Genomic DNA, 13,163 nt, shown 5'->3' on the forward strand with positions numbered 1-13,163 from the left:
TATATATATATATATATATATATATTTGTATTTTTAAGGATAAATCACACTTAATACCATCAAACTTCAAGTAGTGTATCGTTTATACCATTGAACTTTTATTTTCTTCAATTATAACACTAAACTTTGATTTTGACATCAATTTATCGTTAGGCCGTTAAATTTTAACTGAGCGATGACATGGAGGGATCTTTTTGTCACTGTGATGATGCGGACAAAATGACGTCATTTTGGCGCAACTATTGATTTCCAAAACGACGTCGTTTTGGTGCACCTATTGATGCCCATAATGACATTGTTTTGGTGCAGCTATTGATGCTCAAGATGATATTGTTTTAGGCACTGAACTTTAGGAGTGTATTGATTATACCACTAAATTTTAAAAAGATTCAATTTTTTGTTCTAAACTTTTCCAATCGCTGTTGGCAGACAATAGTCATCCGTCACCGATCATCTTTTTTAGCAAGATCAATATCCAAACGTTCGCATTTCACTCCTCTTTCTTCTCCTATGATTATTGATTTTCCATGAAACCTGCTCAAAATCAACAAGAATCCATTTAAAGATTTAAAGTGCTAATACTCCAATCTCCTTTGATGGTTGTACGATGATGCTATTTTTGAGATATGTCTCATCTTTTTGAAATAATACTTATCACCCTTTGGATTTTTGAACAAACATCTCAAACCCCTTAAATCTGATAAAGTCCCTAAACCCCTAAAAGTGGTGGGATTTTTTGTTTTATTTCTTCAATTTTAAGTGAGTTTCGTGAAAACCAATCATATTAAAAGAAAAAAAATATTGAAATACGTACATTTTGGTATTGAACTTGTCATGAAAGATTATAAGTGACGAGTGATGATTGGATATTGACGACGGTTAGAAAAGTACAGTTCCAAAAAGTGAATTGTTTAAAAATTTAGTGACAAAACCGATATACTCCTAAAGTTTAATGCCTAAAACTACGTTATTTTAGGCATCGATATACGACAAAAAATGATATTTTGTTCATGTCATCACACTATTTGAATTTTAACAACTCAATGAGATAGTTGAAGTCAAAACCAAAGTGTAGTGCTATAATTGAGAAAATTAAAAGTTCAGTGGTATAAACGACATATTACCTAAAGTTAAGTGATATCGGTGTAATTTATTTTTTTAATGATTAAATTTGAAAGTCTAAGTGTGTAACAAAGAATTAAAATTCAAATGAACTTTAAATGAATTTGAAATTTACGTAATAACTTGACTTATCATCTATTCATAACGTTTTTAGCAGGCTACTTGTTTTCTAGATGGTCCAAGTCTTCCCACTAGTTGACTACAATTACTTTTTTGTTTTTCTTTTCTCATTAATGACAATAGAGTAGCAAATATTGGTTCATTTAGTGTTACAATGATTACTATTTATAAATTCATTGAAAAATATATATCTAGGTTTAAATCAGAATAAAATTTGACATGATTTTTTGTAATAGAATAAAAAATTCAGATTAATAATCCAAACATAATATTTACATATGATTAATCAAAATTACTATTGCCTTATAATATTGAAATTTTGCAAAATTTTAAATTTTATGCAATAAGTATCTGAAAACTGATATTTGAAGTCGTCAATTAGAGAATTACAAAGAAATTACGATTACTTCTTTGACTAATACACATTGGATATAATTCCAATTGAAAATTCAAATAAAGCAAGTTCATAAGCTTCAAGATGAGCCTATAAATACCATCCTAAGTTATCGCTCAAAACACTCACTCAATTATCTTATTTTTAGCTTGAAAATATCATTAAAACTTGAGAATAATGGGTGTTGTGACTTATGACTTTGAGGTTATCTCCCCAATCTCCCCAACCAGGCTTTTCAAAGCCCTAGTTCTTGAAGCCGACAAGCTTTTTCCCAAGGCTGCCCCTCATGCAATCAAGAGCGTCGAGCTCGAAGGTAATGGTGGTACTGGAAGCATCGTCAAGATCAACTTTGCTGAAGGTTAGTTCTTTAATTCCTACATTTTCTTTTCAGGTGTGTTCGATACCAGTATGTTTAATCATAATGAAATCATTTTATTTGCTTAGGCCTTCCGTTCCAATACGTGAAGCACACGATTGAAGGACAAGACAAAGACAACTTGTCATACAGTTACAGTTTGGTCGAAGGTGGGCCCGTGGGAGACAAGCTTGAGAAAATCTCGTACGAGAACAAGTTTGTGGCAGCTGCAAATGGAGGAAGCGTTTGCAAGAGCTTGATGAAGTTTTACACCGTCGGTGACGGTGTATTCACTGAAGAAGAAATTAAGCAACACATTGGAAGAATGGACGGAGTTTACAAGGCTATTGAAGCTTATCTCTTGGCAAACCCCGACGTCTGCAACTAAGATAAGGTTGCTTAATTTAAAGAGTTGTGTGATTTCTTGTTTCCAATAAGAGTGGCATGGCCACTATGGTTTTGTTTTTTCTCAGCAAATATAGTTTTATTAATTATCAAATACGCCTAAATTCTAGTTGTGTGTATTGTTAAAAATCTTTCTAATTCTAAATGAAGGAAAAGAGTACACCCAACCAAGTCATATCTAAATACATGGGATCCTTCACATCTCAAACTACATCTTCTTCCTTTTTCTCGACCTGCTGCCCACTATTCTCTATAATACACAGATCTAAACAGCCCCAAATGTATGCAAACAATTAGCACTTACCAGTATCACCACGCTTTGAACAATTCATGTATACTTAGTCGCTTTTGCAAGGTGATCCGTCATGGCATTCATCGTTCTTGGAGCATAAACAAACTGAACTCTCACAATCTTAATTATCAATTGATCAATTTTCTCAAAAAAGGTTCCACCACTTTCGAGGTCTAAGAGTGATTGACGAGATCCAATTCAAGGCTACTCGAGAATAAGTTTCAATAGTCGTCGGTCGTCACATCCGTCGACCGATGAAGCTCAAAATTTACAATCCGCACCTTTTCAACCCCTAAATGTGATTCCGGCCTCTTTTTCACCGGGAAACATCTCAATCTCCACAAATCGACGATGGACTCTTCGATTTCTTTATCCTTCGATCTCCATGGTCTATCGTTTGATGGGCCTGATACTGGACTATGTTGGTCGATTTGTCATTCTTTTATGGTCCACCGTTCCGACTGGTCGTCCGTTCATCAAAGTTATGCCACGTCAGCTCGTTCATTAAGTTTTTAATGGATGGATACTAAAATGAAACAAAAACTAAATGATATGTGTGGTTTTGAAAAAATAAAAGTTTAAATACTAAAACAAACCAACTTTGATCATTTAGGTACTAAACGTATAATTTACTTAAATATTTATGATCTTATACTATAATCAGTATAATAAAAACCCTCTATCCGAATATATGATAGTAATAAAACAACAGAACCAACTTATCTCAGTGGTTAAAAGATTCGTTGTTATTTCTAGAGATCATGGATTCAAGTACCAGCGATTGCAAGAGTGATTGAGCATTTATTATCAAATGACCAATAATACTTAAAACGTATATTACTTGTAATCACCTTTAACTTAATAAAAAATTAGTAATAAAACAATTGAGAGTAGATAATAAAAAAATGGTAAATAAATTCTAAGCAGCACATGAAACAAAAGATTATAAAAGTCAAACAACTTTATACGATTGTATATAATATTATCTATTAGATTACGTTTTCAGCAGCCTAGTTGCTTTCTGGAATGAGTCCAAGTCTTCTCAAAGAATTTGAGGTGTTAGGATTGAGCTTACACTACAAGGCCCACTTACATAAAAAAATCTCATTGGTGACTCCATCTGATGATCAAACTAATGATGTTTAAGGGTAGAACCTGAAGGATTTACCCTTTTCTTGAAAAGAAAAATATTTACCTTTAGATCTAAGTTTTTGGGGGTCCTTTTAGAGGAAATTAAGTCCAGATTTGATTTCATAGCGAAAAAAATGGAATTTGGAGGTTAAATCCGACGAGGAACGCTTAATAAGGTTTTGAGAGGATTTTTACACCCAAATTTTGTTTTTCGATTTTTTATTATTATTTCTTTCTCTATTTTTTAAGCTTTTCTCTAGAAATTGGCCTAATGGACATTGGTCAGCAGACGTTGCCATCAATAACGATCGAATGTCTCCAAAAATTTCTAGAAGACTTGTCGTATCGCCCTAAGCTTATATTTGAGGCCGGTTTCGTTGATACAGGAATTGAGTGACGTAGGTCAAGATTAAAATCCTTCGATTTCCTTTCATTGATCTCGACATCAAACTGTCATATCTTTACAATTATAAAGATATGATATTCTCTATATTGGCGCAAACCTTCTCACTCTAAGGACCCTTATCCGAATTTCTTAGTCAACAGTGATCGAAAAGTAAACTTTTTTTTTTTTTTTTTACTTTTCCTTTTTTTTAAGGTTCCCATTCGAGGATTTTTGGATTTGGGATTCATATCTATGGATTTTGGGTGCCTTGGTAAGGGGGTTTTGGGTTAGGGCGTATGGAGCTTAGTTGTGGGTGAGGTAGGGCATAGGCATCGAAGATCGAATATAGTTTCAGTTTGGGGGTTGGGTTCTCAGGTAATGCTAAATGGAATAAAATAAAATATATTAACATAATAGAAAAAAAGTTATCAGAAATTCATTTATATCTATAAATCTTCAGAGTTTTGAATCTGAAGTTAACACAAACAATATAATCCAAACCCTAAATTACAGGCCAAATCTGTTTAAAATTTTAAATCTATTTTGTTTTTATAAACAAAATAGATTGGTAACTCGATACCTATTTTACAATTATTAAAATCCAAACAAGGTATAACCACTTTCTTCCCTTTGGAAGTGTGGTTGAAAGTGAAGCTCTCCCAAACTTTTACAGCTTTTTTCTCGTTTGATTTGAGAGAGATTAATGAAAATTATCTTAAGTTTTAGTATGCTTTTTACTCTTTCAGAGTTTAGGCCTTAATGCCCTCCAAATTTGCTTGGAGAGAAATAGAATGCCTGAGATCACCAATGTGTAAACTATGTGAACCCATTGGAATTCTCCTAATTCCAAATTCATCGACAACGCTAAGGTGTTTACAGGGGTGAACGTTGATCTTAACCTGTTGTTTAGACCCCGCGATGACGTGAACTCTACGGAAACCTATTAATTGCTTGTTCGGAGACCATTTTTGTCCGGCAGGTGGTGAAGAGAAAACGAGCAAGGTGTGAGTTCCATCCATATTGCCGGTGTTTTCCACGTCAATGTGAAAAGGCGACGATGGTGAGTCGCATTTGGCATGTTTCACCCTTACGGCATTGCTTGACAACGAGTAGTTTTTGGTGGCAAACAGGTTGGTGTCAAGAAGTACTGAGAGATCAGTTGGAGCTAAGGCTAAAGAGTGTCTAAAAGTTGTATAACTCAAGCCATGACCAAAGGGGAACACTACTGGTCCCTTGTAGAATCTGTAGGTTCTTCCAGGGTAGCCTCCTGATGGCCTCATCCCCATGTTTGTCATTGGGACTTTAGCAGCATAATCTTGTGGGTACCATGTCATTGGCAACTTTCCTCCTGTTATATATAGGAAAATTAGCTTGAAAAGTGGAAATTTGACCTAAAAATGTCCCGAAAATGAAAGATTACCTGGATTGGTTGTTCCAAATAACACATCTGCAATTGCAGTTCCACCAGCTTGACCTGGGTAACCGGCCCATATAATGGCGCTGATTCGAGGATCATTCTTAGCGAATGTAACATCAATAGGACCACCTGACATTAAGACCAGCACGGTTGGGCCTCTAGAGGCTCGAGCCACACGGAAAACGAGCTCTTGCTGGAGTCCAGGCAAGAGCAGTCCTTTCCTGTCTCTGAATTCTGCTTCTATAGATTGGTCAAGCCCCATTACTAGTACGGTTGCATCTGCATTGCGGGATGCTGCCTCCGCCAATCCAAACTGATTGTTTGTGCCACAAGCAATGTCTGAACAGCCTGGTTGATGAATGGTCCTTGCGTATCTTGCAATACCTTGCAATGGACTCGTGTAACCACATGCCACTCCTGCATAAAAAAGAAACAAAGGAATCATCAAAATTCATGAACTTGACTTAAAAAATGAAGAACTACCGGAAAAACGGATTGTTACCAGCATAATTTCCTATCATAGTTACAGTGACATCAGAGTTGGGTCCAATAACAGCAATGGTGCGATGACGTGTAGTGGACAATGGCAGAGACCCAGCATTCTTTAGCAAAACTATGCCTTGTCTGGCAGCCTCGAGAGCAAGTTGTTGATGAGCCGGGGTGCACACATCTCTCGGACCCAAGTTCCCATATGGCTGCGCTGATGGCTCGCCATCAAACATGCCCAGCCTCATTTGGACTGTAAGAGTGTTGGCTAGAGCCATGTCAACATCAGTCTCGGATATCAAGCCCCTCCTCACCGCCATGTCGGTGTGGATCGCCAAAAATGGTCCACAATCCAAATCCAAGCCTGCAGAGAATCAAATGGTCAATCAATGATAATTGAATCAACATTATGCATTAGCCTCAAAGGATGCAACCGACCTGCTTTGATGGCATCTGCAGCAGACTCTTCTGGGGTAGCAGTGAAATGTTGAGTATCATACATTACACCAACCGAATCACAATCTGATACAATATACCTAATTGATCCATGCAATAACATAAAAATCAGAAACCAAACCCGCAAAAAAGCATATTGAATTCGTATATTTTCATAAAGGTGACAGAAACACACCCAGCAAGGCCCCATTGACCTCGGATGGTGCCCTTGAGTAGGTCAGGGTCAGCACAAGTGGGCTTCCCATTGACTTGATTATAAGAACACATTACACTTGCAACTTTCCCTTCCACCACACAAGCCTTGAACGGCACGTCATAGGTATCCGCCAGGTCTTGCTTACTAACCTGCAAATCCATTTTTATCAATTAAAACCCTTAATTTGAAAGAGAGGTGAGGTGACGTTAATCTTAGGCTGTCTGATTAGGCTTATTGAATGGTCCAGATTCCATAGCTAGCTAGTGCTCCAAGCTCTATGTAAAAGCTATAAGAGCTGTCCAAAGCTATTGAGTAGTCGTTTTCAAGTTTCTTACAGAGGTAAGGACATTGAAAGTCGCCAGTTTTGGCCACAACTTTTGGACTTTCCTCATGTTCAGTAAATTATTTTAATGAGAAAAACCGAAAGTGAAATCCAATAGAAAAACAAATATAAAAATGGCAATCTTCTGCAGCAATTAATTGCCTGGAAAACAAGTTGTCAAGTTGGAGGGGTATGTTGGTTCCTTTGCTTACCTTAGCGTTGAAATGATATCGGTCCACACCATTCCAATTATCAATATCATATGCGGTGTAATGTTTGCAGCAGGCAGCCACCTTGAGGCGGGTCCCCGTCGAACTTTGGAGGCCACGGACGTATCTGGCAGCATATTTTCCGGCTAAAACAGGGTCTTCTCCGGGAGTCTCCTGGCCTCGGCCCCACCGCGGGTCTCGGAATATGTTAACATTGGGACTCCAGTATGTCAAACCGGCCATTCCTCCATTGTACATTGCTCTAGCTTCATCCGATACCACCTGTGATTCATATTCGAATAGAGTTCATCAATAATGGGACCCAAGGTCGCCGTACCTATGATAAACACGCAGATTATTAGTTCCTACTAATGAGCTAATCTCCAACTGCCACGTTAATTTCTTATGTTTCATTAGAAAAATTAGCACATTGATTAAGACAGTTGTCAGCATCATCATAAAAAGCTGACCAAGACAAAAGAATATCAAATGTGGTTGTCTTACATGCAAATTTCAATGTAGTAAAAGTTTGTTGTTAACTTTAAAACCATTTTATCATCAAACACGTGCAAACATGGATAGATAGAAAGATTGACAGAAACTATTGTTCTTCTAAAAGTTATAATCTTTTATATAATTTAAATATTTTTTTATTAATATTCTATTTTCACCTTAATATTTTATAAATTATATCTCATAAAATTTTATAAATTCAATTCTTAACCTAGAATTATGCGTATATAGCTGCATAAAAGTTGGTAAAAGAAGGTCAATTATTTGTTATTAATTACAAAGTAGAGTTGTACACGTTTGGAATGCGTTGTTTTCGGATTATAAAATGAATGTGATGTGAGGTTCACCAATAGTACTGAATACCCACAAAACTTAATTTGCATGTACACTCTTCACCCAACCCTGTAACAACACTCGTCTCTAAATTTATGGCCATAAAAATTAAAAGAAAATAAGATAATAACTAACCAACAGGTCTATTGTAATTTTAAATTAACTAAATTTAATAACTGAGATTATAAATTTTAGATTTGAGAATAATTTAATTTTTCGTAAAAATATCTCATTTCATGTTATTAATTCTATTCTTTAAATTAAGTTGACAAAATTTATATAAAACTCAAAAGTTATATATATTATTCACAATCATGTCATTGATAATTTATATTTTAAAAGAATTATCATTAATAAATATTCCTTTTATCAGAGACAAGCCTAGAAAGCTGAAGGCGGCTTACCCCTAAAATGTAATATATATATATTATTGTCATCTTTTAAATTTTAAAATTTCAAATTTACAAAATAATAAAATTATATTTTTACTCATACATAATAGGATTTAAATTTAATATTTTTAAGAGATAAAATTTGTTGATACAGTATAATTTTTTTTTTAAAATATTTCGCACATTTTTAAATAGATTAATTAAATTTAATAATTGAAATTAACGGTGAAAATAAAAATATTTTTAAAAATAATTATCCATAAATTTAAAAATGTATGCAATTAATCCAACAATCTAAAAGAAAAATTAATTTTTTTAGTGGCCTAAAATGAAACGGTTGGTCCCTAAGTGTCTCCGATGCAATACATGCAAGGCTTAGGCTGATTTATATTAATTATTTAATTTTTTAGTTGAAATTCAGGTTTCAATCTATTGATTGACTATTTTGAATAGGATTTTACACAAGTTTATATACGCCGATTTTCTCAAACTAATTTGCTTCATTGGTAAACGTCAAGGGTCAAACTCTTGATATTGCTTAAGAGGATGAACGTAAAATTTTATGTTAGGAGTGATGAACTTATAAAATTTTAAGTATGGAGAATTAATAAAATTTTAGGGAGACGAAAACATATTTTTAATAAAAAAATATCTAAAATATTTTAAATATTTAAGAATTTAAAATTGGAGGACGACCGACCCCACCCAACCCCTCTAAGTACATCTATATATCTAGAGCATCATCCCACTAGACCAATTGATTATTGGTATATTAATTATTTCATTAACAATTTATCACCATACAAATCCTTAGATTCTCTTTCATTTTTATGATTATATTAGATGAATGAAAATGACAATTAACCAATAATATTATCACTCTTCGTGGATTTAGTGGATGATATATTCCACTTACTATTATATTCAAATCATTAAAATTATAATCATTTTAATATTTTTTTATATAAAAAACCATTAATTTTAATTTTAATTATCTTTATTTTAAATATAAATATATAAATTTATTGAATGATTTTAGTGAAAAATATTATTTGATGTATCAAGTTTAATTAATTATGTTTTTAAGATATATATACACTATTAATAATTTAAAAAAATTAAATAAATATTAATCATAATCACCCACTCAGACTAATAGAAAATATATATAGACCCGGATTCTTACCCGTCCAATTTGCTCCCATAGAGATTCGTTGAAGGAAGCAGCAGTTGTGATGACTTGAGGGAAGCTGGTGGCGCCGGGGAAGTCGCCACCGAACTTGGTTCCGGGACCGACATTGGAGACGCCGTGAAGAGCCTCGGACCACCACTCGTAACCTTGAATCCCAAGCCGCGGCACGTCTATAGCATTGTTAACCAACAACCTAATCTTCTCGGCCAATGTCAATCTCCCAATCAAGTCCCTCACCCTCACATGAAGCGGCAGATTCACCCTACAAAATTTCAAACTCCTCGTCAACCCATTCCGAGGATCGCATGCAAATGGCGGACGAGATTCCACCAATGAAACACAAGCGGCGGCGGCAATCAAAAGAAAAAGAGATAAGAGCAATGATGATGATGGTTTAGCCATTTTGGAAAGGCGGTTTTGGTGTGGGGTTGAAGAGAATGGATTAAAGGGGTATATATAAGGGGAAAAGAAGGTTTCATGATTGGAATTCCACGTCCATGGAGGCTAAAGCTAAACATCGAGAAAGCAACTGCGAAAGAGAGAGAAAATGGATGAGAAAACAAGTTGAAATGAACACGTAGTTTTTGGATTAATCGTTAACAGAGTATAGTAAATGAGTGAGAAAAAGGAAATGACAATTTCTTAGCCTTTTGTAGCCATTAAAATCACAATGTAAAAGCTCGAAAAAGAAGACGAAAAGGAAATAAATGAAAAAAAACTAAATATTGTTAGACGTGATCATAAAAGGGAGAGTGAGTGGTCACGAACCAGAGAATCTTTCTGATCTCATCAGTCACCTTAACCGCTCTTCAGATCAATCCATTTTATTGGTTTTTCGTTTTCACTGTTTTCTTTCTTTCTTTAAAACATAATCAATTATTTTCGCCCATCACGTCTTATGTTAATTATTATTACTATTATTATTATTATTATTATTATTATTATTATTATTATTATTATTTCATATATTGATAATTAAAAATATTTTATAAATGATATTTTTAATATTGTTACTTATTATAGATTTGAAAGATCAAATTTAAATTTTTCAAATATTATATGATAATAATATTTTTTTGGTAACATATATGATAATAATATTCTGACTTGTAAAATAGTTCTTTTACATAGTTATTGCATGAAATAATTATTCTACTATTATTATATTTTAAAGATTATAAATTTAAATATATTTAATACATAATAAATAGCTATTCCAAAGAAATACATAGTAAATAATTATTAAAATATTAAAAAATCCGATACTTTTTTTAATGCAAATAGAAATCATTAGTTTTATTAAAATAGAGGAAATGTCTAAAATTATAATGAAAGTTCACAATTAATATAAATTAAACATATAATTATGACATTTTCTATAATCATTGACATAAGAAATTAGTTACTTATGATCATACATAGACCATACAAGGAAAAAGTTAAAAGTACATTCAAAAAACTCAAACAAAATATAGATACGAATGGATCTGGCTGCATCGACAAACAAAACACAATAAGAGATCAAACTACTAAAATACCACCAATAATCGCAAATTAGAATTAAGCGTTGTGAGAAAATTATCTTCCAACATAAACCGTGTATATATCCAAATTCAACATAAGAATCCAAAACAGAGAAGATCAATCTGATAACAAATTACTGTCATCTTGATCAATCTAAGAGATCTCAAATCTGATCATGAGAAAATTAAACAAAGATAATAGCCAAAAGAATCGATAAAGAAAATTGAAACTATGCCATAAGACAGAAGAAAATATGCTATAAAGATTGAGAAAAGTGTGTCATAAAAATAGAGTTATTACAAATTAAAATATAATATAAGAAATAATTAAAAATAATAAATATCGACAGTCGATAACTAATACTAAAAATAATTTTGCGGCCTGCTAAGAAAGATAAAATACAACCCTTTTCCTTCATATTAAAAGACAAAATCCACATAATAATAAAGTTTTGAGTTGTTGAATCTCATGGGAAAATTTGGCGTAAGATTTTGTAATTTATCCTAACAAGTAGTATATATGGGAAAGACATGACGGTCCATTGAATGGTCACAACTGTATTATAATTAGTAATTAATAAGATTTTTGTTGACACAAATTTGATAAGATTTGTATTTTACGATGCAAATTATAGATCACAAAAATATGAAAAAGAAATAGTGAGAAAGTCAAGTTAAACATGAATCAGATATTAGTGGACGGTCTACATAAAATGCAAGCATGTGTCTCGGTGTTGGTCTATTATAAGATCAGATGTGTTTTTTTTCCTTCTTGTTCTTAAAGTTTTGTTTTAATTAATCTGAACATATTCGAATCATATATTTTATTTTAATGGGTAAATCTTTCAACAAATATTTTCCAAATATATAAGGATTAGAATTCAAGTCATATTTAAATAATATCAAACTACTTATCAATTAAATCAATACTACGGAGCACTGTAAATTTCTCAAACATGTGATTTACCCATCTCAGCCGCATGATCTGGACCCATCCATCAGTCTAGATCAAGCCTCAGATCCACTGTCGTTTCCACCAATCATCTGCCACCGACATTGCCATCAACCAGACACCAAGTCCCCTGCCACATCAAGACCAAGTCAGCAAGCAACAAGACCAAATTAAGCCACCCAGAACAACACACAAACATCATTTTGTAATTATTTGATTTGTAAAAAAGAAAGAAAGATAAAGCTTTGCAAAGGGTTATAAAAACATGAGAACTTTGTGAACATGGGTTCCCCTTTTTCGGTTTTGAAAAGTAATACAAGGAAAAAAGTAAGAAAAATTTTGAAGGTATATTTTTGGTTTTTTTATAGTTTCTAAACAAGAAAAAAAACCTTTGCATGTAGCGTAAAGAGAGATAGGGTTAGATTTATCGGAGGAGGGGGAGTCAAACCGGGGTCGGTTCGTCTTCATCAGAGGTCGTCGGAGCATGTGAGAATCGAAAGGTTGGGGCTCGTTTTAGGGTATTTAGAGATATTTTTAGGGTGTTTTAGCCATATATCTAGGCTTAAGGGTCTAGATCCGAGCATTTAGGGGGTTTTAGGTAAGTTTCGGAGATCCGACCACCATGTACGACGGCTGGGGGTGAAGTAAGGAGGTCGGCAGTAGGTCGGCCGAAGAAAGGAAGAGAGAGAAGAGAGAGTTTTAATTTTTTTTAAAAATAGTTAAAATGAGAAAAAAGGTTTACGTTGTATATATAGAAGAAATTAGGGGGAAATTGCACTTAGGTCCCCCTAACTTACGCGTGTTTTTGCAAAATAGTCACATGTAGGGACCAATTTTATAATTTACCCATTTCTGTGTATGCTTTGCAATTTTTGGTTTAATTGACGTTTAGTCCCCCTAATGTTAGTCACATGTAGGGATTTTTTTTAATTTACCCTTTTTATGCATGTCATATATTTTTAGGATTA

At 33.5% G+C, this 13,163-nt stretch overlaps 2 protein-coding genes and 1 long non-coding RNA gene across 3 annotated transcripts; 2 read left to right on the forward strand and 1 right to left on the reverse strand.

Annotated features, from left to right (window-relative positions):
- The first annotated feature begins 1,774 nt into the window (after nucleotides 1-1,774).
- Nucleotides 1,775-2,392, forward strand: LOC120213077 (major allergen Pru ar 1-like). Its single transcript, XM_039211213.1, has 2 exons — nucleotides 1,775-1,994; nucleotides 2,081-2,392. Exons 1-2 carry the CDS (start codon nucleotides 1,814-1,816, stop codon nucleotides 2,377-2,379), a joined length of 480 nt encoding a protein of 159 aa, XP_039067144.1. The 5' UTR covers nucleotides 1,775-1,813; the 3' UTR covers nucleotides 2,380-2,392.
- A 114-nt stretch (nucleotides 2,393-2,506) lies between these two features.
- LOC120213078 lies at nucleotides 2,507-4,812 on the forward strand. The gene is made up of 3 exons (XR_005524761.1): nucleotides 2,507-2,517; nucleotides 3,427-3,433; nucleotides 4,718-4,812. It is a non-coding gene; the product is annotated as an uncharacterized LOC120213078 (long non-coding RNA).
- Nucleotides 4,813-4,934: 122 nt separating this feature from the next.
- Nucleotides 4,935-10,137, reverse strand: LOC120213076 (beta-D-xylosidase 1-like). The gene is made up of 7 exons (XM_039211212.1): nucleotides 9,715-10,137; nucleotides 7,294-7,572; nucleotides 6,739-6,908; nucleotides 6,546-6,643; nucleotides 6,124-6,471; nucleotides 5,625-6,038; nucleotides 4,935-5,552 (listed from the first exon to the last, which is right to left on the reverse strand). The coding sequence occupies exons 1-7, from the start codon at nucleotides 10,120-10,122 to the stop codon at nucleotides 4,954-4,956; spliced, it is 2,316 nt and encodes a 771-aa protein (XP_039067143.1). The 5' UTR covers nucleotides 10,123-10,137; the 3' UTR covers nucleotides 4,935-4,953.
- Between the last annotated feature and the right edge of the window lie 3,026 nt (nucleotides 10,138-13,163).

The sequence above is a fragment of the Hibiscus syriacus genome, unplaced genomic scaffold (assembly GCF_006381635.1).
Source record: "Hibiscus syriacus cultivar Baekdansim isolate YM2019G1 unplaced genomic scaffold, ASM638163v2 tig00110020_pilon, whole genome shotgun sequence".
Taxonomy (NCBI): Eukaryota; Viridiplantae; Streptophyta; class Magnoliopsida; order Malvales; family Malvaceae; genus Hibiscus; species Hibiscus syriacus.

What these genes read in the sequence shown, in the direction of transcription:
- LOC120213077 (XM_039211213.1), top strand. Translation starts at nt 1,814, where the DNA reads ATGGGTGTTGTGACTTATGACTTTGAGGTTATCTCCCCAATCTCCCCA. An exon ending in CAAGATCAACTTTGCTGAAG is followed by an intron (nt 1,995 to 2,080) that starts GTTAGTTCTTTA and finishes TTATTTGCTTAG; the next exon opens with GCCTTCCGTTCCAATACGTG.
- LOC120213076 (XM_039211212.1), bottom strand. Translation starts at nt 10,122, where the DNA reads ATGGCTAAACCATCATCATCATTGCTCTTATCTCTTTTTCTTTTGATT. An exon ending in TATGGGAGCAAATTGGACGG is followed by an intron (nt 7,573 to 9,714) that starts GTAAGAATCCGG and finishes TATGAATCACAG; the next exon opens with GTGGTATCGGATGAAGCTAG. An exon ending in GGTCAATGGGGCCTTGCTGG is followed by an intron (nt 6,644 to 6,738) that starts GTGTGTTTCTGT and finishes TGGATCAATTAG; the next exon opens with GTATATTGTATCAGATTGTG.